General features: G+C 38.6%; 1 protein-coding gene across 5 annotated transcripts in view; it reads left to right on the top strand.

Moving 5' to 3' along the window:
• CDIN1 (CDAN1 interacting nuclease 1) overlaps positions 1 to 26,879 on the top strand; it is a 224,503-nt gene that overhangs the window by 81,033 nt on the left and 116,591 nt on the right. For all 5 annotated transcript variants that reach the window (XR_837230.3, XM_010981181.3, XM_010981185.3 and 2 more), the window contains 5 exons: positions 8,908 to 8,987; positions 9,334 to 9,383; positions 14,335 to 14,402; positions 24,969 to 25,034; positions 25,637 to 25,742. Coding sequence is in view for 4 of the 5 variants with exons in the window: in XM_010981181.3 (XP_010979483.1) it covers positions 8,908 to 8,987; positions 9,334 to 9,383; positions 14,335 to 14,402; positions 24,969 to 25,034; positions 25,637 to 25,742 (370 nt within the window). In the remaining variant the exon portion in view is untranslated. The remainder of the gene's footprint in view (positions 1 to 8,907; positions 8,988 to 9,333; positions 9,384 to 14,334; positions 14,403 to 24,968; positions 25,035 to 25,636; positions 25,743 to 26,879) is intronic.

Below are 26,879 nucleotides of genomic sequence, written 5' to 3'. Positions count from 1 at the left end.
TTTTAGTAGTAGGGCTGCAATATAAATTCTTACCTGAATAACAGCTAACAGCACCACTCACCTAGAGGAGTAACTTGAATGCAGAAGGATATTATCAAATCTCATATACTCTCATCTTGGACCTGTACAACTGCCTTGACGCCATGATGGAACCATCCCCGAGGCTGGGGAGGCCAGGGATGCAGAGGGCGGAGCTACTTTGCACCAGTTCGATTTTGAATAGCATGGGAATAGTGCTGGAGAATGAGCCCAACAGGCTAATAAATTCATACCGTGGCTCCACCACTAACTAAAGTGGGACTTTGGGCTAGTTACTTAAGTTCCCCATGCCTTAGTTTCTTCATCTCTAAGATGAAGATCACTACCTTATAAGTACATACTGAAAAGTCAATGAAATTAATGCATCTGAAGAGTTCAGAATGGTGCCTGGTACACCATAAGCACTCACTAAATATTGATTGTTAATTGTTTTCAGAAGTAGACACTTATTATAGGATGGGCTGAGTAATAACCCCACCTTTCTGAGTACTCTACTGTCTTGGTACAAATATTAAACTGGTGTCTCTGAAATTTTAGGAATTTGGGTACATTTACGATTTTGCCATATTCATATGGACCACGTGCAGTAATAATCAATATGCTGTATTTCCTTGATATTTTTTAAAAGTCCTTTATTTAATTATATTTTTAAAGGAAACATAATTCATCTTAAATGATGAACTAGAATTCCTTGCCATAAATGAAAGTACTTGTAAAAATAACACATAACTTAAAAACAATTGTTCTGTGTTCTAGTAAAGTCACATCTTACCCTGTGCCAGTGTTAAGCACTCTTCTCTTCAGGAGACATGGCATTAGAAATGTTTTCAACATTTATCTAAAGACCTGTTGTGTCCTATAGCCTCTTAGTCTACATTTTCTGGAAACAGTTTTTTTTTTTTTTCTAAGATGCCTACCCATTTATAGTAAGAAAAGCTCAAATTCAAATCCATTTGACTACCTAAGAATTGCTGTAACAGTAGGGAATATAGGCATGGCTTGGATTTTGTCGTTCATTAATAATTCGGTCAGCAAGTTATTGAGTAGCTGTTTGTGCAGAGCAACTTTGAGGTGGTAGCGGAGAAATATTTTTGCCTTTAGGCAGCTTGCCAAGTGTCCTGACACAAGCAGTTCCTTAGTCTGCAGTGAACCATGCATTCTCAAAGAGGGTGGTGTTGTATAACCAGATATACACACCTGTGTTAAAATTCCATAGGACCGGGTGGCAATTTAAAAAATTACCTGCCTAGAAGTGTTCTGAGGTGGGCTTTAACGAAACCAAAAAAACATAAACAAAAAAAAAGACTAAGAAAGATTGATGTGGACCAAATATAAGGCCACATAAAGCTGAGCTTGCTATCTGAAGCCTGACAGCTTCAGAACCAGAAACTTCTACGAATTATTTGTTATCTTCTTAGGGTGACCACAGGATGAGCCTAATCCTCCACGTAAAATATATGTAAAGATGTGAAAAGATAACATTGAAGAAGTATGATACCTTTATTTTATACCATGCTAAGCATTCCTTTTTCCTTCAGATTTTTTTTTTTAAGATGTCATGGTTTCAAGTCTTTGTATCCTGAGCAATCATCTGTCAACAGGTGACAAAGTAATATTTAATCAAGGGCCAGATAACTGGTAGACAGTGAGTTCACTCCACTCCACAGGATGAGGGAGAGGAGAACAATTTATCGGAAGAGTTAAGGAAAAACTTCACTTGAGGAGGTGAGAGTTGAACTGAACTTCAAAGTTTTGGCATGGGAAAGATGTGAAAGAACATAGCAGATTTGGTGAATGCAGTTGGGGGTGGAATGAAGTATGTCCCTGTTATGAATCGGGTGCTTAATACTTTTCTGTTGAATGTTTGTCAAGAGTAAAAGTTGATGGTGTCTCATGGCTGTGGAGCTGTAAGTTGCCCAAGACAAGATCTGATCAGCGTGAATATTCATGCTTTGGAGACATCCTCCTCTTGTCCTTAACATAATGCTTTTTTATTTGATGGACTCTAGTTCAAGTTCTTTCTTACATGATTATGTGCTAGTTAGAGAGCAAAACTATCGTTTGTCCCTATAGGATTCCCTGTTGTTAAAAGGTATTTTTTATTCAGATTGTCAAATGGAGTCAGGCTGCTTTAGAGATCACTCGTGGGCAGTGGCAGAGCTCGTGGCTGCCTGGAATTCTTGAGAAATGGTTCTAACTGCAAGAGAAAGTAGGCTCCTGTAGGCCACTAGCAAGATTGAAATTGTCCAGAAAAGACACTTAACAGGCCAACACCACAGAGATGTAACTTGAGACCTTCATGACTTTGATGTCCAGAGGTCTTACACCAGCATTTAATGAAAAGATTAAATTCTAGCTGGTATTTTAGGCTTTGCTGTTTTGGAGCTGGGCTCTGGAGCAGCCACACGAAGAGGCAGAACCCCTGGGGTACTTTGGGAGCCACCGACTTCTCCATCCAGCTACTCCATCCATATTCAGCTGCAGGGACTGTTTTTCTTAAGTAGGAGAAGAATTAGGTTCTCACATCATCATGCTGTCTACACATTAATTTTCCTTTCAGTGGCCCATCTCATCTTTATCTTTTTGTGACCTTGGATTAGATGCCCCAGCTATATATGGTCTTTGTTTTAGTCCAGATGTATCCTAGTCAAATGGCAATCTTTGCAGTAGACAGAACTTCTAGGGACCTTAAGAGCACAGATGAATCACCTGCTGTTTGCCTCAGTTCCTTTCTGTAGTAACTGGCCAGTGATCTGAGCTTACACTAAGGAAAGCAAGAATTATAAAAATGGATGTGATGTTAATGATTGGGGCAAAGTCTCCACTTGCTTGATGGCTGATACTTGAAATGCCATAAGTCAGGGGGAAGAAAATTCCTCTCTTCTATGGTTATAGACAAGACTTAATATAAAACCCCCCACTGAGTGATAACACATGAAGCTAATACACACAGATGTGTAAACTTCTACCATGTTATTTCCAGACAACAGGTTTGATTCTGGATTGTGCACTGAATGCACTGAGTACCACAAAGGGCTGGGGCAGGCGATGGGTAGAAGAAGGGAGAATCAGGCCTTGCCAGGTTTTGCCTGTCGAACAGATTTACTTCTGCTCTGTCCAAGGCTGGGAAGTCTGTACTTGGTAAGAGCAGGCCCCTGACTTCAGACACACCTCATGAAATTTTTGTGTTTTTTCACCCTCTCGGCCATAGAAGGTAACAAATGATCTACTTACTGATGATGAGACCTTGGGAGGCAGAAAGCAGGCCACACCTAACAGCTTAACAACTGTAACAGCCCACATGTTAAGCAGCATATTGGTGCTTTTTATGTGTTATTTTATTTTGTCTTCACAACAACCCTGCAAAGTAATGTGCTCTCTTACCAATGAGAGAACTGAGGGTCTCCAGTATTAACTAACTTGTCAAGATAACACAGCTGGTAGGGGGAAGTTCCAGGCCACAAACCAGGTCTGTCTGGGTCTAGGCTCAGCTCATAACCACTGTTCCACGCTGTCTCTCTCTTTGAAAGTGTTATACTGCCTAGCTTTGCAAGTCCACCTTACTTTTACAAGGCATGGTTTTCCTCTTTTGAGGAAGGAGTATGTAAAGAAAAATTACGGTCTTGTTGTGTGAAAGCTGAGGCTAGATGTCATACTAAGTCATAAGCTTCTGCCTGGTTCCCTTGGAACCTTCCCATCAATTCGAGAGGAAGCCCAGGTGGACCTTAGAGAGGCCCAAATGGAGAGAAACCGAGGCCCCCCCACCGACCCCAGTTATGGCTGATGTCACAGTGAGCACGGGTTTGCCAGACGTGTGAGTGAGCCGTCATGAAAGCGAGTCTTTAGGCACCAGGATAGTCCACTTCAGCTGACACCACCTGAAGTGCAGCTACCTCCATCGAGCCCAGCCCAAATGGCCGAACTATAAGCATGTTGACTGTTGCATAAAGCGCCCCTTCTCCAACCCACAGAAGCAAGCTGTCTTGTTTCCTAGGCTTGCTGCTTAGCACAGCGCTTTGGCTTGCAACATGGCAGTAGCCGTTGGAGGAGTCAGGGTAACAATTTATCTTCTAGCCACCAGCGACCATTCTCCCGTTCCCTGGCCTAGCCAGCCACCGTGCAGCAGAGAGAACTTCGGGGTGGTCTAGGTGGTTCCACTCTCCAGCCTATCTGCATATTTGTCACCTCGCCTTCTCTCTATTGTTTGGGGCTCCAACTTGATGGAAGGGTCTTTATATAATTATATAACTTCAACTCCAAAAAATTAACGAGGAAACCAGCTTTCTCTTGAACATTGTACTAAAGGTTTTCCAAAAATGTCAGCAGAATGAGTTTTGTTGATGGGCTGTGTTTCTATGGCACAAAGACATAGAAATGATAAACCAAATAAACAACAAAAATATCTTAAAGTATGTGACCAACTTCAAACAAAAAGAATTCAATCTTTGGTTCAAAGACTGGGGAGAGAATGTGTTTGCAGAATGGTAAATAGAGGTTCACATTGTATAGGTCTGTAAGAATTGTTAGCTTCAGATATAGACATAAAAGTCAGGGACTGGGATTTTTAATCCTCATAGGAAAAGATATGCAGCCAGGAGCTGGAATTAAGCTTCCACACATGGCCCAAACCATGCGAAAAAGGACTAGGAAATTCTACTTGCCTGGAGAAAATGGCAAAGAAGCTTGCTTACTCTATGTGGCTTTAAGTTGTGGAATATTAGGAAAGGAGAGAGTAATTAGAAATAGGTCAGCACCATTTGTGGATCTGTGCAGAATTGCACTCTTCTTTCCTGCAGGAAGCCTGAGCTAAAAAATTAACAATAAAACTAATCTCTGCAAAAGTGAACATGAAACTACTTGGTCATGGTTATGTACACAGTGCAGGTCAAACAGTTCTTGCTGAAAATAAGTTCACAGTAAAAATTTACAAAGCAAGTGAGGAAACCACTATCATAGGGAAGATGGGTGGGCAGGTAGAAGGTAAAATAGATTAGATACATAGATAACATAATATGGACTAGAGATGACAAAATGAAGACGTTGTAAATTTAATCTATAAGGTGACTTATGAACTATAAAATTCTTATATAAACTGAATAAATGAAAAGAAAGACTTCAACTGGATAAATGAAAGCATAGAAAATAGTGTAAAAAACATTTAAAAAGCAAAAATAAAATTTAGAAATGAGATCATTGTCATTGGAGTTGAAAGTTCATTAGGTGAGTAAAGTGTTGGATTACACAAAAAATCAAAATTAGAAGATTTAGAACAAAAATTAGAGAATTCCACACTGGATCTAAGGAAAGCAACTTTAGTATGACACAAGGGATGACAAGAGGGGAAATATAAACACTTCATGGGAGTAGGAGATATTGGGGATAAGTGAGACCTTCTAAGAGGTGTCTAATGTGAGAGTTTCAGAAAGAGAGAATGGAGGCCAAAGTTATGATGGCTCCAGTTTTTCAAACTAGCTAAAAGTATTTATGAAACTGAAACATAGCTAATTCCAAGCAGGTTAAATGAAAAGAGCCATAGCCAGGTGCACGGTGATGAAACTACTGAATATCAAAGAAAAATCTAAAAGCTACCAGAAATTAAAAAACAGGTTGCTTATATGGGAGTTACTGTTAGACTGATAGTAGAGATCTTATCAATAATAGGTATCAATTCAGATATTCTACGGAGCTACAGCAATCAAAACAGCATGGTATTGGCACAAAGACAGACACATGGATCAATGGAACAGAACAGAGAGCGCAGAAATAAAACCACACAGAGTGTTGCCTGTCTTCTGTAGTGTGCCTTGACAGGCACCTGCTCTCCCCCGTTCTGGTGTATCTTGCTCCAAGTGACTCAAGCATTCTTGCTTTTGCACGTGCCTGGTAGGTAGTAGAAATCCCAGCAGTTGAAACAGTTGGCGGGGTTAAACTGTGACATCAACGGAAGGAATGCCTCTTGCAGAGAGTAGGGAGAACAAGACTCCCATCCACATATGGGCAAAATAGACGGATGCACATTGGGCCGATGTTGTGGCTGGCATCGGGACAGCTTCCCTGAAAGGCACAGGCTTCCTTGAGGCCTCTTATCCCCAGCTATTCCAAGATTGTTCGATTGCCTTTCCCTATGTGGTTGATGTTTTTATTTACCCCTTTGGCAGTTCCTAAGCATCAGGATATGTGCATGAAAGTATGTGTGCATACTTTCTCTGGCTTGATCTGAGACATAGACATACTTTTGTGAAGCCTGAGTACAGAATCTGCAGGTAAGGTAGGCGCATCCTGCATTGGAGCCGCTGCCTTGACTTCAGCAGGTTGCAAGAAGAGAAAAGGTATTTAGTTGAATTTAAAATCAAAAACAAATTTACAGTTACCTAGGGGGGAAGGGATGGGGGAGGGATAAATTAGGAGCTTGAGATTGGCAGATACACACTACTATATATAAAATAAACAGCAAGGTCCTACTGTATAGCAACAGGGAACTATATTCAATAACTTGTAATAACCTATAATGAAAAAGAATATGAAAAAGTATATATATTATAACTGAATCAGTATGCTGTACACCAGAAACTAACACAACATTGTAAATAAACTATTAATTATCTCCAACTAAAATAAATAAATAAACGAATGCAGAGTCAATATATAATTTTTACTATTCAATTTAAAATGACTGACTTCCTCTCATAAGCTTCCTCTAATTTGAATAGTGTTCTATTCAGTATATTCAAACTGTTTTTTAAGTTTATTTGCTATGATTCCTAATTCTGATAAGCACACTGTTCTAAAATTTATATTGTAAGGAAAATTATGATGTCATAAGTTTCTTTTTCCTTTCATATTTCCTTTTCTTCCCTCATAAAATAAATGACCTAATTTTTTTTTTGTCTTAGGGTATTGTCCCTTTTTTTTTTTTAAGGGCCTTTGTTTTATGGTTTTAGCAGTGAGTTTGCATACAGTTTGGTATGAGGTCAGTAATTTTCTATAGACTAGCACTTTTGGTTCAGCTGTCTGGTCATGTAGTAATCTTCTCACAGGGGCATGGGAGTTGGCAGTGTAACATCTCAACAATGACTAGGTACACGTGGAGAAGGCGCTTCTGTTTCCTTGAGACACTTGCCCTGATGGCATTGTGGGTACCATAAAAGACTGTGTCCTCCATTACTGTCTGGTGACTGAGTGGTAGACCAGAGAGAGTATAGGACCCCCAGAGAAGGTGACCCAATGCGTGAGCGATTGCTTTGGTCCCCTCCTACTGGCCTGGCCTTAGAGTTAAGTTGGGAAAACAGAGTGAGTTTACCAGGTTCTTTACAATCTATTTAACACTATGGTTGCAATAATTAAGACTTTACTGCTTTGTAATTCCAGTGTTTGTTCCACTTATCCATGGTAATTTCTTTCAGAAATAATTGAGTCTAACTTAAGCTTACAGGAAGCAAATGCCTAAGCATGATTTGGTTCTTATTATTACTTAAAGTCGAACAAAAGAACAGAAGAGCTGTTGTAGTTGTTTTCTCTAGGGACTCACACAAGAACCGTTAACGGTAGTCAGGTCAGATGACGTTATCACTCTCTGCAGATGAAGACACTGAAGTTGAGAGGCTCCATAACTTGCCATGTTGCAGAGCTGGTTGTAGAGAGAGGACTGGATAGGATTCCTCTGGTGATGATGCTCTTTTTGAGACTTCAGATATCCAAATAGGGCTTCTCCACTTGCAGTGCAGACATGTTTCAAAATGGTTGTTAACTTCATAACATTGCTATAAGCGTGCAGTTATGCAACTAAGAATAGGAAATAATTAAAATAATTGTACTTTACTTCTTCCTTGTGAACTCAGTACTGTGCTTAAGTGATAAAGATGTAATTTCCTTATTTCTTTCCACGATATTTACTAACATTTATCACTCCTGTCAGTGTTCTATGGTCCTGAACTTGATAATGAACATAATAATCTTTAAAAAAAAAAAAAAAAAAAGACCAACAGTAATGTTAGAACCTGAATGGTGGTAGATCTGTGGTCTGTGTTCATTCTGTTAACTAGATAATTATCCAGTATGCATATTTTAGTTTGTGCTTATAAGGACCAGACCCTAAGCCATTTTGCTAAATGTTTGGGGAGGATTTGAAAGAATTGATTCCTAAGCAACGCTTGACTTAGGTTCAGTCTAGAGACCTGCCTTCCTCCCATGCTGAGGAAGAGGAATTCTGGCCGCTGGCTTCGACCTGCCTACAGTAAACAGTGAGGCCAGGATCTCCTGCCTTGCTTTTTAGAGGGTGTGATCTGATACAGCATCCCTCCTAAGATGCCTCCATAGCCCCTTCTGCTGCAGTTCCCTGGGGTAAGGTCAACTTACATTGCAACTGGGTGTGATTAGACAGATTTTGGGACAGATACTCATATATAAATACAAATACATGTATATATATTTATTTAAGATTTGCTCAATTGTAAGTCAGTTTTACTTACTTTCCTCACATGTGTAACATTTTATGACAGTTGACGAAAATTACTTTAGGAAAGTTTAGAATTCAGAGATGCTTTCTTGTCTGGAAGTTGGTTTTATTGACATCATTGAAGTCTTTGAATCTGGCCTGCCTTCACTAAGCTACCCAGGTACATATACTTGGTTATAACATACTTTACCTTGGAAAAATTAGGTCATCTTCAAATCTGGCAATGTGGCTTCAAACTTGGCAGAAGGGTCTAATTAAAAGCTCCCTTTAGATTTGAAAAAAAGGGAAAACTGATCAGTATCAGTAATGTTTTTATTTTCATGGTTTGTGTGTTTATAGGTATCTGTCACTTCTCATGTTGCATTAAAAGTATGTTGACTGTCTGCTAACAGTTCATCTCTTTTCTTCTGCAGCCTCCAAGTCTGTTATAAATAGTATGCTACGGGACCCTTCTCAGATTCCAGATGGAGTTCTAGCAAATCAGGTCTATCAGGTATTAATCACAGCTGTCTATTTTCAGTGACAATGCTGTTATCTGCCTAGCAGAGTAAAGGATTTTAAACCTCATTTAATTACTGTCATCATAAACTATCACTGAGGTCAGGGTGCACCATAAATGGCAATGCAATATTTCGAGAAGAGCATTTCACTTTTTAATAGCTTGCTTTTATAGTGAATAAAAAGCATGCAGTTTTTGTTTTGTGATTAAATCAGAACAGTCTTTTGATAGCTTTGCAAAAAAATTTTAAGAAAAGTAATTACCGCTTTTAGGATACTGTTTAACTGTGACAATTTTTGTAGTCGCTCCAGCCCAGACCCTTTCTCTTATTTGTCTGCAGTGCATCGTGAACGACTGCTGTTATGGACCACTGGTGGACTGCATCAAACAGTATCCTTTCCCATAAAATTTTAGGTGCACAATTGACGAGCTTAGACTCAGTGGAGGAGATGTGTCTAGCTTTAACCTGACATAAAGTTCTGCTTCACAAAACACATTTCATACTCTTCTATTTTATATTCAATCAACTGGAGGGTCACTGCAGACCATTCTTTGCTACGGCTTAAGGAAAATCAGGCCCCGGGAAGATGTCAGTTCAGCAGTTGCACGTGCACATGCTTCTTTCAAACTGCTTGGTTTTCAATGAGTTTAAAGGTACAGAGTCATTAGGCAGGTAACATACTGTCTTGGAATGTATCTAACCATTCCTGTGAACATTTTTTCAAATATAACAAATTTCTGTTTAAAATGAACCAAGTTCAGTGGCGTTTACCAGGATAAATTTTGAGGCTGGAGTTAAGAGGTGATGTGATTAAAATGCCACCAGAGACCATCACATTTTAAAGGACAGTAGATTCTTACTGCTTAAATGTTGACTACAAGCTGAGCTGTCGCTTGGGTCTCTAATAAACATTTTTAGAGAAAACCAAGCTAATTTTCCCTCTGGACTGGATTTAAGCCTATGAGAACAGATGTCCAGTCATTCTTCATTAAAGATACTGAGATTACTGAAGAGTTAATACTTACTTATTCAAGCAGGATTTGCGTGAACAGTAACCACTTCTTGAAATAGATTATTAATGAATACATTTAACAGTGTTGTGGCAACACTAAGAATTTTGACAACCCTTAGCTAAAAATGCTATTTAAAGAGTAAATAATTAGTAATTTTTTAATGAAAATTGTATTTTTCCAAATCCGTAAGTCTCATATTTCTTAATAATATAACGTGCCCTTTCTGGGTTTTGTTAGTGCAGGTGGCATTGTGACCAGTTGTGACTAGGTGATTACCTGTCAGGAGGCTTTTTGTTAGAAGCCCTTGCTTGCCGTGTGCGTGTGTGTGTGTATGTGTGGGTGGGCGCGCATGTGGACATGTGTTTATATTCCACCTTGTTTCATAAAGGCTTAGGGTAAGCAAAATTTTTGCCGAAGAAAAGATTATTCATTTTCCTTTTCATAAAGTTAACCTTTGAAAAATAATCTTTTAACAGAGCCCTCCTGTAAGTATTTAGTATCTACATTATAGCCCTTTATGTATTTATCCTCCAAGTCTGTTCCTCCCAGTCTAACTTAAATTAATACATCACAGCACTGACATAAGCTCTCCTTTCTATTAGACCAAAGTGAAACTAGACTTCTTTTCAGTGTAAAATTAATGATAGTGTTAGAAATTGTCAGAATGCCAACTTCATGTTGCTACAGTGATAAAGTTTAGCACATTCATATAACAACTAACACCATCTCGAAGTATCTGGGGCGGAATTACATGTTAATTTTAAAGCACATAAAATAGTTAAAAATCAATTTAAAGTTAAGGTTTTAAAAGCATAATGTCTTTTGAAGGATTGCATATTGATTTTAAATATAACTATCTAATTATATATGCATGGGCTAAAGTATGAAGTCAACTGCTTTGTAAATGCCAGGAGGCTGTTTTTCAGTAATAGTTGAGATGCTTACGGGAAACTAGACTGCTGTATTGCTGGCGTAGAAAATGGCTTGTGAGGTTATTTACAAGTTTTGCCCCATGGTCACTGCCATACATCAATAATAGGTATTATTATAGAGAAAGTCTAAGTGTTTCTGCTTATGGAGCATTATAAATTCTGTTTGGAGTATTTTTCCTTACTTTTTTGCCACCATTCACTTTCCTTTTTAGATTGTGTTATTGCTGGTAGAGTTTAATGTAGTACATGATTTCAGTTGATAAAGATAATGATGTATGTGTATAAACTGCATTCAGTAACTAGATTATAATTTCACTGTCCCATTTTGCCTATTGCCAGTAAAATTACTGTTTTTATAAGCTTTATTTTCTGGACCTTGTGTTTTATATATGTTTATATCAAACAAAGCATAATTAAGAAGTATATCTTTCCAAACTTTCAAATTGCTGATTGCTTTCACCATGCAGAATAAAATGGGCTGGGAGGTTTATAGAGAACTGATTTTATCTTTGCATTGAGGCATTAGCAGTTTCCTGTAATGTAAATACACTTGCATAGATGCTTCCTAGGCTGATCAACAGGAATTATTTTATTTCACACTGAATAAAAAGTATTAGTTTTCTTGTGAGTGAAAATGCTACTTGTATGTTGTTCTGATAATTTGGTAATGTGTATATTGCTTGCTCTCGGTAAATTACATCATTGTGTTAGAAAGAAAGCACACATTTAGTAAATAGAATAGGTGCAAAACCTTTTTATTCCATTATGAAAATGTTACACGTAGACATTTGTGTAAGTAGAGTAAAATCAATTGGTTATTTATTAGTAAGACACCAAAAAAGCATAGTAGCAAAGAATCTATCTGTTGTCATTGTGCCTTCTTTTTCTTTTGGTGTCTGCTGTAATTTTTCCTACATAGCCATGCTCCCTCCCTCCTTTCCTACCACAGGTTATATTCACCGACACAAAAGGTGTGAGAAACCAGCCACCTCAGCTTTCCAAAGTGTGACTTGAGGACACAGCTATTAGACAAAGACCTAAACAGAGAAGCAAGCAAGGGTAATGATGCAGGAAGCGTAAAATGCTGTGGGTTTCATTTCTGTACCATCAGTAACCTCAGTTTCATGATTCAACATTTTAGATGTAAATAATTTACAACAATAGGAGTGAGAGCACATTTCTGTGGAATAGAAGTAAATAATTTAGTTCTAAAATGTGGGATGCCCCTAGTAATGAGGGGCCATTGAGAGGTAGTCATCAGATGTCGTCAGTGGTCTCTGCCAATGCGCGAAGTTCTTTGATTTAAAAATTTGTTTCCTTTCTTTTGTTCTCAATGAGAAATTAAATAGGAGCAGTCATGTGCATGTGGAGGAGGGGAAAACAGACAGAAAGAGACAGTGAGGATGACTTGGGGCTTGTTTTGACACCAGATGTGAGTGGTCGCACCTCTTGAATGCTGAGATTTAAATGATGTTTACCTGTACGTGTTGATAAAGGCAGGATAATTCTCTAAGACTTTTTTTTTTTTTTTTTTACCAAATACTATATAAACTTTATTTGATTTAAATTGGACTCTTGTGGTGCATGATCAGAATTAAGAGTCTCTGGTAAACCAAAGAGTGATATGACCAGGCTGACATCATCAGAGAGATGGAGAATTGGATAATTGCAGGTAGACCTTGTTTTATTGCACTTTGCTTTATTGTACTTCTCAGATATTGCGCATTTTACAAATTGAAGGTTTGTGGCATCCCTGCAGTGAGCAAGTCGATTGGCGCCATTTTTCCAACTTTGCTTTCTTTGTCTCTCTGGTCACATTTTGGTAATTCTCACAATATTTTAAACTTTCCCATTATTATTACTATATTATGGTGATCTGTGATGTTACTATGGCGAAAAGATTACGACCTGCCGAAGGCTCAGATGATGGTTAGTTAGCATTTTTTAGCAATAAAGTATTTTTAATCAAGGTATGTGCCTTTTTTTAAGACGTAATGCCATTGGACACTTAACAGGCTACACTGTAATGTAAACATAACTTTTGCATGCACTAGGAAACTGAGAAACTCACGTGACTTGCCTTATTGCAATATTTATATTCTGGAAATGAACGCACAATACCTTGAAGATCTGCCTGTATTACCAAAGTATTGATAAATTTAAAGTATTAGGATAGGATAACACTATTTGATAGAATTACAGTATTAGGCTAGGATAACACTCCTTTTCAGACTTTGTACAGTCTCATCATTTTGGAAAATAGACCAGAATTCCAGGCTCCATCTCTGATTTCATTACTTACCAGCCACAGGACCTTCAGCAAATTCCTCAGCCTTCCTCAGCCTTGATTCCTCTAACTGTAAAAATGGTACTAATAATAGTACCTACTCACGTGGTTGTGAAGATTAAATAAGGTGATACACTAAAGTGTTTAGCACAAAAGCTTAGTGTATGTTATTTAAGAAATACTAGCTAGTATCAATTGTTTTTTCATAATTAATTTTGATATTTTTTAAGAGGTTGTAAGGGGGTCATAGACATAGGCTTTCCAGAGATTTTATTCTGGTCCTCTCTTGCCACACATCAGCCCTATGACCTTATGCAGCTCTTTCCCTAAGCCAGTTTCTTCATCTATAAAATAAGGATGTTAATGACTGTGAGGATGAAATACATAAAGCACTTAACACAGTGCCTGCCTCATAATAGCACTCAGAAATGTATATGGGCATCTGTGTATATATTTCTATGCATATTATAATATGTGAACACTCGCACACTCGGGAAAAGACTTGAAACAGTTTCTGTACCCACATCCTAATCCACAGCCTTTTACTAGGATGTCTTTCCTCCAGAGGACTTATAACTCTCAGCAAGTCAGTTGTTTGGTTTCACAAGTCACAGAAGATCACCAATCATAGGCTAGAAGTGAAACAGGAGCTGCTAAATGCAGGCTCTGTGACAAGTGTGAATTCACGGAAGATTTATGGAACTCTGAGACCAGAAACTCTTTTAGGGCGAAGGGAGGTTGGTATTCTTTGCCACACTTAGTAAGTGCTTAATAAATGGTCCTAATTTGAATTGAGGGATTTTTGACATAGCATAAAGGATGTTTAAAATGAATCCCTCTCTTTTCAAAAGCAGATAAAGTTCGTATCCACTTACAAATCTTTATTTGCCAAAATCCATTTAAACATTACAGGAAAAGTCCATTGAATCATTCAAATGAAGGGATGTGTATAGAAATGTCCTTCTTCTGAGATGTGGGCTAAAGGTAGGAATAGTTTCTATAATTACCTCCATTTTTCCATTTCATCTCAAAGTACAGCCCTGGTATTAGCATTTTTTCTGATGGTGTAACTCTAGCTGTGTTACCCTCCATAACTAAGACTTCCCAGTGCCATTGGTCATGAGCACGAAGTCCTGCTGAGAGACTTGCTTCTGGAGAAAAACTTGTCCTTCCTAGGTGAGTATTGCTTCCATCCTCTCCTGCTTATAGTATCTCCACGAGTGCTTAAATATATTTTTTTAAGAATCTTCCACTTGCAGTTATTATGTACTAAAGGAAGAGCAAACGATGATGGATGCTGAGCATGTTATCTTTTATTGATTTAGAACTGAGCAGGAACTCAGTTACCTAATCCCTTGTATATACAGCACATGCACAGGCTTGCAATTAATATTTTATAGCATAAGTGGCTGAAAAAATGCTTTAATATCTGTTGCAGTATTACTTTTGGTGCCATGAGATATTAACCATAATCTAGGCCTTATGAGAAAAAGACACAAAAGAAATATTGTCTATAAGATGCTTTATATATTAAAAAGAATGGTTAGAGAAATTCATGTTAGGTATTTTTGTCTCATTATGGATTCAGGTTTACTTTTACTTGAAAATGGAATATTGAGCTTTTATTACTTTTATGCCAAACATGAATTGTCATCATAGATTTAGTATGATTTCTTTTTTAATCTCACATGTATACATCTGTTTGTGTGCCAGTGTGGAATCTTACTGCAGATTATTTCTTTCAACGTCTCTTAAGCATTAGAAATTAAGCTTCAGAAGGCATCCATGTGATACCTGGTAATGGAAACCCTAAAGTGCTCTACAATGAATTAATTCCTCTTCTCCATTGTAAAAGTGGTCATTTTTAAAGGTTCTACACAGATTGTATTATTGTACACATCTGTTTTATGTAGATACTTAAAGAGTTCGCACAGTGTATTTTTTTAGGTTAAAAAAAAATCAAACTATTGGATTACATAATTTTTGTTCCAGAATGGACAAGACTTAGCCAAGGAAAACCAAATAAATGATCTTATGTCAAGTTGAGGAGAGATGTTGAGTTCAGTTCTGCAAGAAGTCTGTTTTAAGTCTTAGTAGTCAATATTTCATTAATGAACTGGAGAATGGAGTTGAATGTGTTACAAGATTGTTGATAATTTGATAATTTGAAGATCAGAGATACCGTAAATGTTCTCTGGCTAGGATTAAAGAAAGCTGATAAATCAGGAAAGTGGCCTCAGATAACTGTATTAAACTTTGGTATGTAAAAGCAGAAAGTTTTTTTATGTAAGAAGAACAACTAAAATGTTCAGCCTATGGAAAAAGGGTAAATTAGCCTTTTAAAATCTAATAAAGAATAGTGTGTGTAGTTGCTCAGAACCAGTTGGAATAGATGGCCCATGATGTGCCATGAGATATATTACAGAGCTGTGACGTTCTGATATTATTATTAAGTGTCTGATCACATTGATCACTCAATGGCCACTAAGGCATGGCCAGATCTCTTGTTTTAAGCCACCAGCTGAGCAGGCATCATATTTTCAAGTCTGGTTGGTGTTACTCTCTTGGCACCATCTGCTTATGAGCAGTCAGGCCCTTGGTGCTATTCCTTTGCTTTACCTAGCTTTTCTCTGTGTCCTTCCTGAGGACTGGAAGACCCCAACAAGGAGGAAGAGCAAAGGGCTTACTTCTGGCCTAAACTTAGTCCCAGGTCCTGGACTCCCTTGATTCTGGGAACTGAGTGTGTTAGACAGGATTGACCATGGCTGACAGATGCAGAGCAGAAACAGAGTCGGGGAGTCACTACCACTTGCACACAAGTTTCGAAAAGGACGTAAAATCCAAGGGTCCCATCCATTCCTCTGTGCTGTAGGACCTAGGGGTAATTGTATTACTGAAGCATACCCAAAGATGATACTTAACTGATTTTAAAAATAAATGAGTCACAGGGTGTCTCCCTGGGCTTCCTGGAACCTCAGTCCAGTTTTGAAGCATTTCCTCATCAGCATACAAAGAAGTTGTTATTTTATGTACTTTAAACGTTTTACTATAGTGATGAATTAATATATGTTTATTTATGGTTAAGACATGAAAATTCAGAAGCCTTGTGTGAAGTATTGTTAGGGGGTGGGTTTTTTACCTTGTAAATACCCCTTCACAATGAATAATTAGATCTAAAGTACTGTGCCAGGTAAATTTAGATAGATCATCATTTTAAATCCCACTATGGACAAATATTAGTATGTAAATAGGCCACTAATCTGCTCTTCTGCTTTCTTGTTTGTATGTGAACACCTTGAATTTTGTTGTAGAGACCATGTAAACATATTTGTTTCACTTTGATTTTTTTTAATAAGCAAAGGAAAGTCAATCTCTCTCTCTCTCTCTCAACTTCTGATCTGGACTACTTTCAAAAGACAAGGACTCCTATTGTTTGTATATTAGCCTTTCTGAAAAATTATGACTTCCTGAAATTTTTTATCCCATTTAAAATTTTCCACCCATTGTGCTCTGTATGTCATTTTATAAAATACATATTTTATCTGACCTCTCCAAAGAGAGGTCAGACAGAAGAGAAAAATAAAAATAAATCACCTTTATCTTAACCCTAATAATTTCTTAATTTTTTTGATTCATAACCATGTAGTGAACAGTTGCTATGGCACAAGATTTAACCAGGCACCATTGTGAAAAAAAAAAAAAGAGTCCTTTTCATTGAGGATTTGGGTGTACCCATGGATTTATCCTGTCTTATAAGTTTACCCATTTTGTACTTCTCAAATATGTATATTGTATTAAGAGAAGTCAGCATCGAATAAATGACTTTAGTTTCTCCAACTGGAAAATGGATTTTATTCATAATTTATTCATTTATTCCAAAAATAATTTACTGAGTCCAGTACTATTTCAGGCACTAGACATAAGTCAGATGAAGTCCCCGCTCTCGCAGCGTTATGGTCTAGTAGGGAGACGTGTTACAAACAAATGAATACAGAGAATTTCTAGCAGTTTCTCAGAGCTCTTCTAATTCTTTTATTCATTATTCATTTGTTCTTTTCAACTAACTTTCACTGAGTGTATTCTCAGCCTGGCAGGATACACTAGTGGGGGTGGGGACCATGGTGAGTGCTTGAGCCCTCCGGCGGCTCACGGCCCCGCACAGCATGGCCGTGCCCGTCCCAGTAAGGATGCAGTTCCTTCCCTAGGGCATCTCACTTGATTGTCTCGATAATGAAAATAAACACATTCAAGGTTGTTGTTGCACTACTTCTGTGAAACTTTTGAAAGAAAGGTACATATTATACTAAAAATCAATAGGTAGCCAGTACATATGAAGAAAATGCTGCTGGCTCATGAGCTGCTTTTCCTGAAGTGGTGATGGAATTTTCCTGACCCATCTGCTCTCTCTCAGCAGCACTTTCCTGCTACCATGTGCTTCTAGGACACCTAGTTGAGCTCATCAGCTCAGCTGTCTTACCTCGAAGCTAACCACTCTTTCTTGCGTTGGTGCAACAGATACCTGTTAAGTACTTGCTATGGGAAGGCACCATTAGGGATTAAAAAAGTAAAACTTGAGCCATACATGAAGGCTTCTAGGAAAATTTCAGATTAAGTACATGTCCGTTCTTTCCCAGAATGGTTAATTTAGAATTAACATTTTATTGATCAACATTTACAGTCTCAGAAGGCATGCAGAACCTGCTGTCCAGTTTTAGCCTTGGAAGCACAAAGAACCCTTCTGAAACTTTAAATTGACCAATCTGCATTGTGACCATCCTTATCCCCTCTGCTAAGGGTTTGCCCCATTTCTACTATCAGTGAAATAGAAAGTGTATTTCATCTACTGATGGAGATGTTTCAATTTGTATCTCAAGTAATTAATGAGACCATGTTTTATTATATCCTCTTTTTTTCTTTTGAGGGGTTCAGGGGAGAGATTTGGACAAAAGACAAGGGAGGAAAGGAAACTAGCACCAGGGAGAAGATGACGAGACTGTTTGCATTGTTAGGGAAAACATGAAAGCTCATACCAGAGACTGAAGATAAACCAGCTGTGGGTTGGCATACCTCCAGGTCAGAGGGACTTTCATTAGTGACTTCCACCGCCACTGTCTGGTGCAAATTCTTACTAAGTTTGGCTTAATAAGAATGGCTCTGGAGATATTTTATTCTTTCTAGTGAATGATGCCCTGTTAGTGGAAGCTGACAATTATGTTGAGTGACACCTGAGAGACATCTGCTTTATCCCTGCCTCGCCCTGCCCTGTTTGGTCTTGCCCTGTGACACACACCAGCTTATTTTGCATGGGTGCTTTTCTAGTGTTCATGTATTACTCTGTGCAATGCCAGGAGGGGATCATCTGTAAAGCCCAGATAGGCTTAGTGGAGGATGTCCCTTGCTATAAGAAGTCAGGATCTCTGTTTCTAAGAGTTTATCTCCTGCTGTTTAATTCCCCCACCTGAAGCAGCAGTGCTCTGGGGAAATGATTATGATGTGACACACTGGGATTATGGCTTCAGGTGAAGAAGAGGCAGTGAGAACAGATGAGACTTAGGATGCTAAGACAGTGTGTACATGCAGATGTTAGCAGCCAAGAACAATAGACTGGAAAGAAAACATGGTTACACAGGCTAAAGGGAACTGAGGTGGTCAGGTATTTCACAAGGCAGCAACTGTTTAGATTCCTAAGTAAAGGTTTAAAATAAGATGTAGTTTTCAGGGTAACAGGAGCATTATATTGGGGCAGAATTTGGGTCCTGTTCTCCCCTTCCAGCAGAGACTGTCAGTGTGAGGGACCATCTTTCCTTACCTCCCTAACTGAGTATACTTGTGTATGCTTCCCCGGGACCAAGAGAAGAGACTCACAGACATGTGTATGCGGCTGAAAGGCAGGTTCTCTGAAACTTTGGAGACAGGTTGCTTGTCTATGGTAGTCTTCCTGCTTCAGGCCCACAACCCTTCCCTCACTGTTGCTCTGGTTAGACAACTCACCTCAGCCGATATCTGCTTCCCTGGCCACTGATGATAAGCTGGAACGTCCTTGGTTGTAAGTGACAGAAATCCAGTCCAACTAGATTATACATGCACACAGAAAGGAGAATTTATTGGTTCAGAGATACACCTGTGAAGTCCAAAAGGAGAAGGTTGCTTCTGGTGCATCTAGAATCCAGAAGACAAAGTCATCAGTATCTCCTCTTTTTTCCCTTTTGTGTTCCTTTTCCTATGTTGGCGTCATTCTCAGGCAACAGAGGAGATCCCTGGCAGTTGCTGATTTGTTTACTCTTTAGAGTTTGACATCCCAGGGAAAAGTGGTGCTTCTCTTTCACCCCACCATGAATCTCGGAAAGGACTCTGATCAGCTGGTCTGGGTCACGTGTCCACTCCCGTGGCCAGTGGTTGGCGGTCACATTACTGACTGCCCACCACAGTCACATGGCAGTGCCAGTCAGGGCAGGGTACAGAACAGAACAAATCAGATAGCCCACCTCTCAGGAAACGGGCTGCAAGTTCAGATTTTGCTCCCCATAACCAAAAGGCATTGGGGGGTGAAATCTACTACTGTCCTTGTTGGATTGGCTCCTTTGGTCCTGCATGTGTATCAGTGTGGAGGGGTCCTTTTTACATCTCAGAACTGTTGATATGCCTCCCTCCATCAAGACTGGCTCAGAGACAAAAGGGTCTGACGTGTGACTGGGGCAGACAAAGGCTAACACTCAGCCATTCCTCAGAATTTGGGGTTAGAAAGGGCTCTGTGGACATTCAGGCCCCTTGTTCTGTTTAGTGGAAACTGGCCCCAGGCTTTGCATCACAGGTGTGGCCCTATCTCCCTCCCCGCCCCAACATCTTGCCCTGAGTTCTTTTTACTCTACCATGCTGATTTGTCCCTTCTTTTGTGACATTAAACCAAAAGAACCTAGAGTGACGCCGTGTAAAATACGGAATGCTTTCCTTGTTGATGTTCACGTGCGGTCCTCACAGCCGCCAGTCATCAGGGACCAGCCTGCCCCTCCTAACTTTGTGCCGTCCCGGCCGGTGACCTCCCATTTGTTTCCTGTCTTTAGGGCACTTCAGTTTTCACTGGTATTGTCCCCTAAAGACACAAGGAAAGGACAAGGTCAGAGCAGTCAGTTGTATTCCATATTAGTGGCTTTGATAAGAGGCTTTAGGGGAAGAGGTTGAAACTAATGGCTGTAATGAAATTTTCAGGTTCTCTAAAGATTTCGTTCATCTATGCTGTCGGTCTCCCCATTAAATGCATATCTGTCCTGCGTACCTTTGCACATGGTTTACATAGCATAGTAGCATCTATTACTGAAACCCCAGTAACTTCCTAAATTGGGTCGAAAAGGCTGTGAAACTAACTGTTAGAGAATATAAAAATATGGGATGCAAAGGTCATACATAGCTCCAAGTATTGAATGAGACAGCGTTTGGGGAAAAAAAATAGCACAGAAAAAACCCAAAATGTTAGAGTAGAAAAGATTCACTGTAGTTTTCACTTGCGTTGATGGGTATTTTTTGCCCTTCCCCAACTTAGTAACAAGGGAACAGGTGTTAAAAAGATTCTTTTTGTCATACAAGATATTTTAACCTAGCATTTTAGAAACCTTTTGACAAACTCAAAGATAAAAGGCCATGTCAGAATGTTACTTTTCTTTTCATTTTCAGATGTTATGAACTGGAATTTTGCATAATTTTTCTAAGAATAACTGTACGTCTTAAATTTAAAGGCTTTGAAGAAAACAAACAAAAGAAAACCTCAAACTTTTTCTTGGTAGTCCTTTTGCCCTCCTATGAGTCTGAAGTATGTATTAACTAGTTTCAGATGTGTTTTGTTCTCTGACTCAAAATCAGCCCTTTATTTTAAAAACAGAAATTGTGTAATTAGTACTTAATTGCTTTGGGTATTTTGGGCGTTTAGAGGAGAGAGTAATTAAAAGGCCAGAGAAATTAAACTTTCGCTGTGTTCTTTACATATGCATGACTGCTTTTTTAAAATGTCCTCTAAGGCAGGCCTAACAACTTAAAAGTAAATGAAGACCTGGCTTGTTTTTAAAAATTTGACATCAGTTTTATCTGTGGATGCAGTTTCATTGGTTTTTTAATTCTGTTGGAGAGAGGATCGTTAAAATGTTAGAAATCAAGAGATTATCTCGTTCATCTCCTCTTCAGACAAGCGTCAACTAAGTAATGTGCCGCAGAGAGCCATCTCCTCTCCTGTGTTCCAGATCTTCTAGGAGGAAACCGAGAATTTTTTTCTCTACTTCATAAGTATTACAAGAACAAACTTAAATATTTGCCACAATTAAGAGTGGGACAAGCGAGAGCTTGGTTGAGGTGGGCTCTTGCCTGTATCTAGCTGTCTGAGAGGTCCAGGTGTTGGCAGTCACGTAGCTTCTCTAGGCCCCTTTGATCATGTCTAACCTGGAATGTTGAAAGACTTTACAAACTCAGAAATGCGGTGTTTCATGAGGCACACATTATCCTACATTTGGTGGATCTGGAAGCTAACAAGTCTGCTTTTGAGTGAGAATATTCTTATATTAGTTTTGATAATGAACACTTGAACTATGACATTAACAAGTTTAGTTAGGAAATACATTGGGTGTTTTTAATATACCTTAAATCAGAAGAGCCCTGTTGTATTTGCTGTATTCACTAGGTATTCAGGGTTTAGAGATTGATTTCACATTGATCCCTAGCAATTTAGGGCAGTTATACTTAAAATGCTGTTATAAAACATTGCTGTTACCCTCCCCCCACCCTTTTCTAACTAGTGTTATTCTTTGTATTTTCTTAATCCTGATCATTTTTTCTTGAAGGAGACAGTAAGTTACTTTAACATCCAGTTTTCTACTTAAGAAGATCAAAGAATCATACGTAACCAAATAAGAACCTGGATGAAATTTATGATTCTTAAGGAAAATATAAATTGCAAAACTGACTGCAGAAGAGATGAAAATCTAAACAGATCAGCAGACAAAAAAGAAATAGGAGAGGTCACCGAAGAGCTATCCACTGTAGTAGCACCAGACCTAGAGTGCTTATTGTGGGGAATTCTGCCCAAACTTTAAGGGATGGATAAATCCAATGTTATTTTAAAAACTACAGATCAAAGAAAAAACGCAAGGAAAACTTCCCATGAATAGTCCCTTCTTTGCTGACCAAGATGCACCTCAGAGCAGTGGCTACAGGCCCGGTGTGTGGGAGACAGGCCCCTGCACAGTAGGACCGGGGAGTGGACAAAGAGTGAGACAGAAGGGAAGTAGTGGGGGCTGACCGCTGAGCCATGACCTCCATATCCTCGAGTTGGAACCCTGACCCGCCAAACGGTCAAACTATATTTTAAATCCATACCCAGCATTTTGGATAATGAATCTTTCAAGGTCTGGGAGCCAGGGAAGGAGCATAAAGCAGAGGCCAGGAAATCAGACCAGATGGATGGGGCTGACCTTAAAAATCTCCCAGTAGGATGATCTGTGTTAGAAACGTCTCCTGGGGCCTCACCCAGGAGAGCAAGGCCACCTGTTCATAAACACTACTTCCTATACCTGGACTGTCTTTTTCTCTGAACTTTGCCAAGTTGTTCCCTCCCCCTTTCTTGGGAAATCTCAGTTGAAAGAAATAGTGTGAAGGTTGAAACAAGGGAGGGTAAGGCAGTGAGAGTTTAGTAACTAAAGGACAGAGAAGATACCCAGTATGTAATAACATACTATTCCAGATGTGTGGAATAACCTTTTTACTTAAAAAAAAAAAAAAAAAGAAGTCACTGGTGGTGACACAGACTTCTAGAAGTTATCCTTGGATCAACTTCATACTGAGAGGGGGAGGTAAGAGGGTGGGGAGAAAACCTATGACCACCTTGTTGCGCTCTGAGGTTCTCCACAGAAGGATGGAGGGATTCCCTAGCCTCACCTGATGTTTGTGTTCAGTTTGGTGGTTTAGGGTTTTTTTTAATTAATTTTCACATTAAGTTAGTCATGACATTTAAGTTGAGTTGCAAGTATTGTGTTACTAACTTTAGGACAGTGAACAGGAGGGCAGCACCTGCTTTTTAAGGGATTTTAGTGTGCACATTTGGATTGCTTGGTGACCTTTGAAATTTTGTTTTGAGCTGCTGTCAGAAACATAATCATTTTTCTTTCTGAAACAGATTTTAACATCTGCAAAGGTTGATCAAGCTAGGGTAGTTTTAATAAAATATTAATCTCTCTTTTTTAATGTCAACCCAGCTTTTAAAACTGTTCATCAGCCACCTGAAACATCAGCTCAAGGCACTGGGGTTGATTTAATAAATGCCTTTTCCATTAAACATTCTTGTAGCCAGAATGCATTTAGAGGATAGAAGTTTTTTTCAGTCCTATTCATCTGCGGTCCGGTTTTCCAAATTCTCTTGTTTTTAAAGTAAGATTACTTTAAATTTGTAGTTTCTTATCTCAGCAGTTAACTTACCATTTTTTAGATTTTTATTTTTGTTCTGAATTCTAGCCTCATCAGTCCTTTAAAATTTGGATGGTAAAAGGATATCATCTCTGACCAAATTTAACTTCAATATCTAGTAAATATGTGTCTTGTCATTAAAAGGTTATTTACGTTTAAAATGCTGACCTTTCAAGATGCACACAAGAGTGTTCTAAAACAGAGTTTCTTAACATTGGCCATGAAACCACTGTCTTGGCCTGACAAATGGATTGGAAATAAGCTACCCAACACGGGGAATGGGCCATTAATTTTAATCAAAGGTGATGCAGGAAGGCGAATGGGATGCATGACAATGTCAACAGCCCAGTAGGTGTTAAGAGACCACACAGCCTTCCTTGTTACTTGGTTGGGCCATTAGTTGAGGTTGGGTGAAGACAGAAAGCCATGTCTGGAATTGAATGACCAGGTCACTCCAAAATCTCACGGAGAACTGCTCATTTCAGAATCACATTGTAATGCCATTAGAAGTCAAGGACAGCATTCAGAAAATATTGAAGGATTTTTTTTTTTTTTAAACCAAGCACCTAGCTAGGTTTTTTCCAACTTTGTCAAGCTCTCTGTTTTCCTGCCTCCTTTCCTCCTGGATGGATCATTGATATTTACAAAGAGGATCAAGAAATCAAACAGACTTAGAAAAAAAAATCTCAAAGCCTGTTTGCTTTTCAGAATTACATATTGTTAGTAGTAAAACTCTGGTAAATGCCAGAAACAATAGCAAACTAGAGGCGTTAAGGAGGGTAACTAATTCTCTATGGGGATCTCATTGTCCTTGTCCCTTCCTTGTGCTCCTGTGCATAGGAATAGTTTTACTAACTGCAACTTTACTTTGTTAATTGCTTCAATGAAGGCATTTGTTTTATAATTGTAAAGGCCAGTGCGCTTATGCCTAACTGTAAATTGTCAATCTTGGCTTGATAACATTAGTGGTATTCATGGTGGTGGAAGCCTTTTCTTTTAATCAGGAAGTATATTTCGTTATTTTGAGTAGTTTCAATTATAAAAAGGTAGCATCTGACAGCTTGAATTATTGATGTTTGTAATAAAGACATAAAAATGCAGAAGGGACAAAAAGGCATTTTTATATCTATGCTTCCGGTTTGTTAAGAAAGTTCATTTATTCTGACACAGCACTGCATACATAAGAATGATATGTATGACTGCATTAGTAAGTTTTACACATTTTTAAGGAAGAAAAGCTATTATATTGCTGTCTTGTTAATGGACTACTGTTATAAGTAATAGTATTTATTCCTCCTGTAGATGAAGACCAGCTCCGTGCGAAGGGTTATGACAAAACGCCAGACTTTATTTTACAAGTACCAGTTGGTAAGTTCTTAAACTCTGCTATACATTTGTTTATAGAGAAAAGAGATTTTTTCCCATCACTTTTCAAATCTTTGTTAATTTTAGCAAGTGTTACCAGAGAATCTAGGTTAGGTTTATAACTTTGTTACATGTAAATGTGTGAAATAATTGGAAAAGATGATTTTAAAATAGCAAATATAGGTTCAGAAGAAATCTATGCCTTGAAAACTTTTACTTAGATTTAAGAAATAAACATGTCTTCTAAAGACATTCTGATTTTCATTCTCAAGTCATTTCTCTAAGTATTGAGTTTTTAAAACAGGGTTCTGTAGAAAAGCCACCCTCACCTTGGTTTGCTTTCACATTACTTGTCAACTTATACAGGCAGTCTCAGAATAGGAGAGGGACTTTTGAAGATGATGAAAATAAAAGGGATGCGGTTGTAGCATAGAGGTTTCTTGGAACGAACATGTACAGGGTGTTGTCTTATAATTATATCCGTAGATGACAGCGAGGGTGAAGTCTCTGCTCGTTAATGTGAAGCATAGAGAGACCTGGACAGAGTTGAGAGTTTTCAATCTTCCTTTCCCTTTGCTCTGTGTTAGTAATGCTTTGTCCCTTAGCTGTAGAAGGGCACATAATTCACTGGATTGAAAGCAAAGCCTCATTTGGTGATGAATGTAGCCACCACGCCTACCTGCATGACCAGTTCTGGAGCTACTGGAATAGGTAAGGCCCCATTATTTTTCTCTTAAGATAAACGATACTCAGATGCAATCTCATTAGAAGAAATATTTTGTTTAGCTGGTAAAAATGCGAGTAGCCTTTGTTTCTAGTAAATACGGAGACTTGATTAATGTTTTCATTTCAGATCATTTAAACTTCTTTGCTTTCATCGTGTTGCTTCATTTTTTTAAACTAGAAATCTCTGCATCCAGTCAAAATTAGTTTGTACTCCGTTTTCCATTTTACAGTGATGATATTGGTGTCACTTAAGATATGAAAAACAGGCGGTGGTTCATATTATGATATCGACATTGACTTTTATCCTCTTGATGTGAAAGTTACACTTACTGTCAGATCTTTAAAAATATTTTATCCTCAGTTCTCTAAGGAAAGTTTCCAAACAATATGAAAGATCAAAATGAATTACCTTTCAGTGGTAACAAACAGTTTACCTACCAGTTTCAATCAACATTCCCAAAGGCATGGGGTAAAAGAAAAATCACACAGCCAAAGCATGGAGATCTTAGTGGTTAAGAAGAGGATGGTGTTTGTTGGAGGAGAGGAGAGGGTGCTATATTACTGAGTACCCACCATGTGTCTGTGTCTGGGCTTGCAGATTATCCCAGGTAATACTAACAAGGAAGTTACTTTTATCCCCATTTTACAGATAACTAAACTGATACTCAGAAAAAATAATATGCCATACACTAGTCATTGCACATTTGTCTTTCTCACTCCCAAACCCGTGCTGTTTTCAGCACAATTCTTTCTTCATTTACAGAACAGCTGTTAAAACTTGGCTTTTTCTATTGTTGGAGTCCCAAGCTTTCACATCAGATATTTTTTTACTCCTTAGATCAGAAGGTTGGTCAGGAGGTAACCTTCCTAGATTAACTTTTGTCCCTCGGTCAGTGGCCAACTCTAAGAATACAATAAGATGACATTGGTCCAGATCATTAAGGAAAGAGAGTGTAGCATCTGTAGACAATAGTCTTACCCTGGGAATAAAACAGCGACAGACTACAGAATTTAGCATTCTATGGTTACTCAGCTTTACAAAAGGCCCGTGGACCTCGCCCGCCCGTAGCAGCTGTGCTAAACTAAGCCCACTTTTTGCCATGGTAACAATGATCATGACAA

Source organism: Camelus dromedarius, chromosome 5, assembly GCF_036321535.1.
Source record: "Camelus dromedarius isolate mCamDro1 chromosome 5, mCamDro1.pat, whole genome shotgun sequence".
In the NCBI taxonomy this organism is placed as follows: domain Eukaryota; kingdom Metazoa; phylum Chordata; class Mammalia; order Artiodactyla; family Camelidae; genus Camelus; species Camelus dromedarius.
The sequence above is the reverse complement of the archived record's forward strand: the minus strand, read 5'-3'. Positions and strand labels throughout refer to the sequence as shown.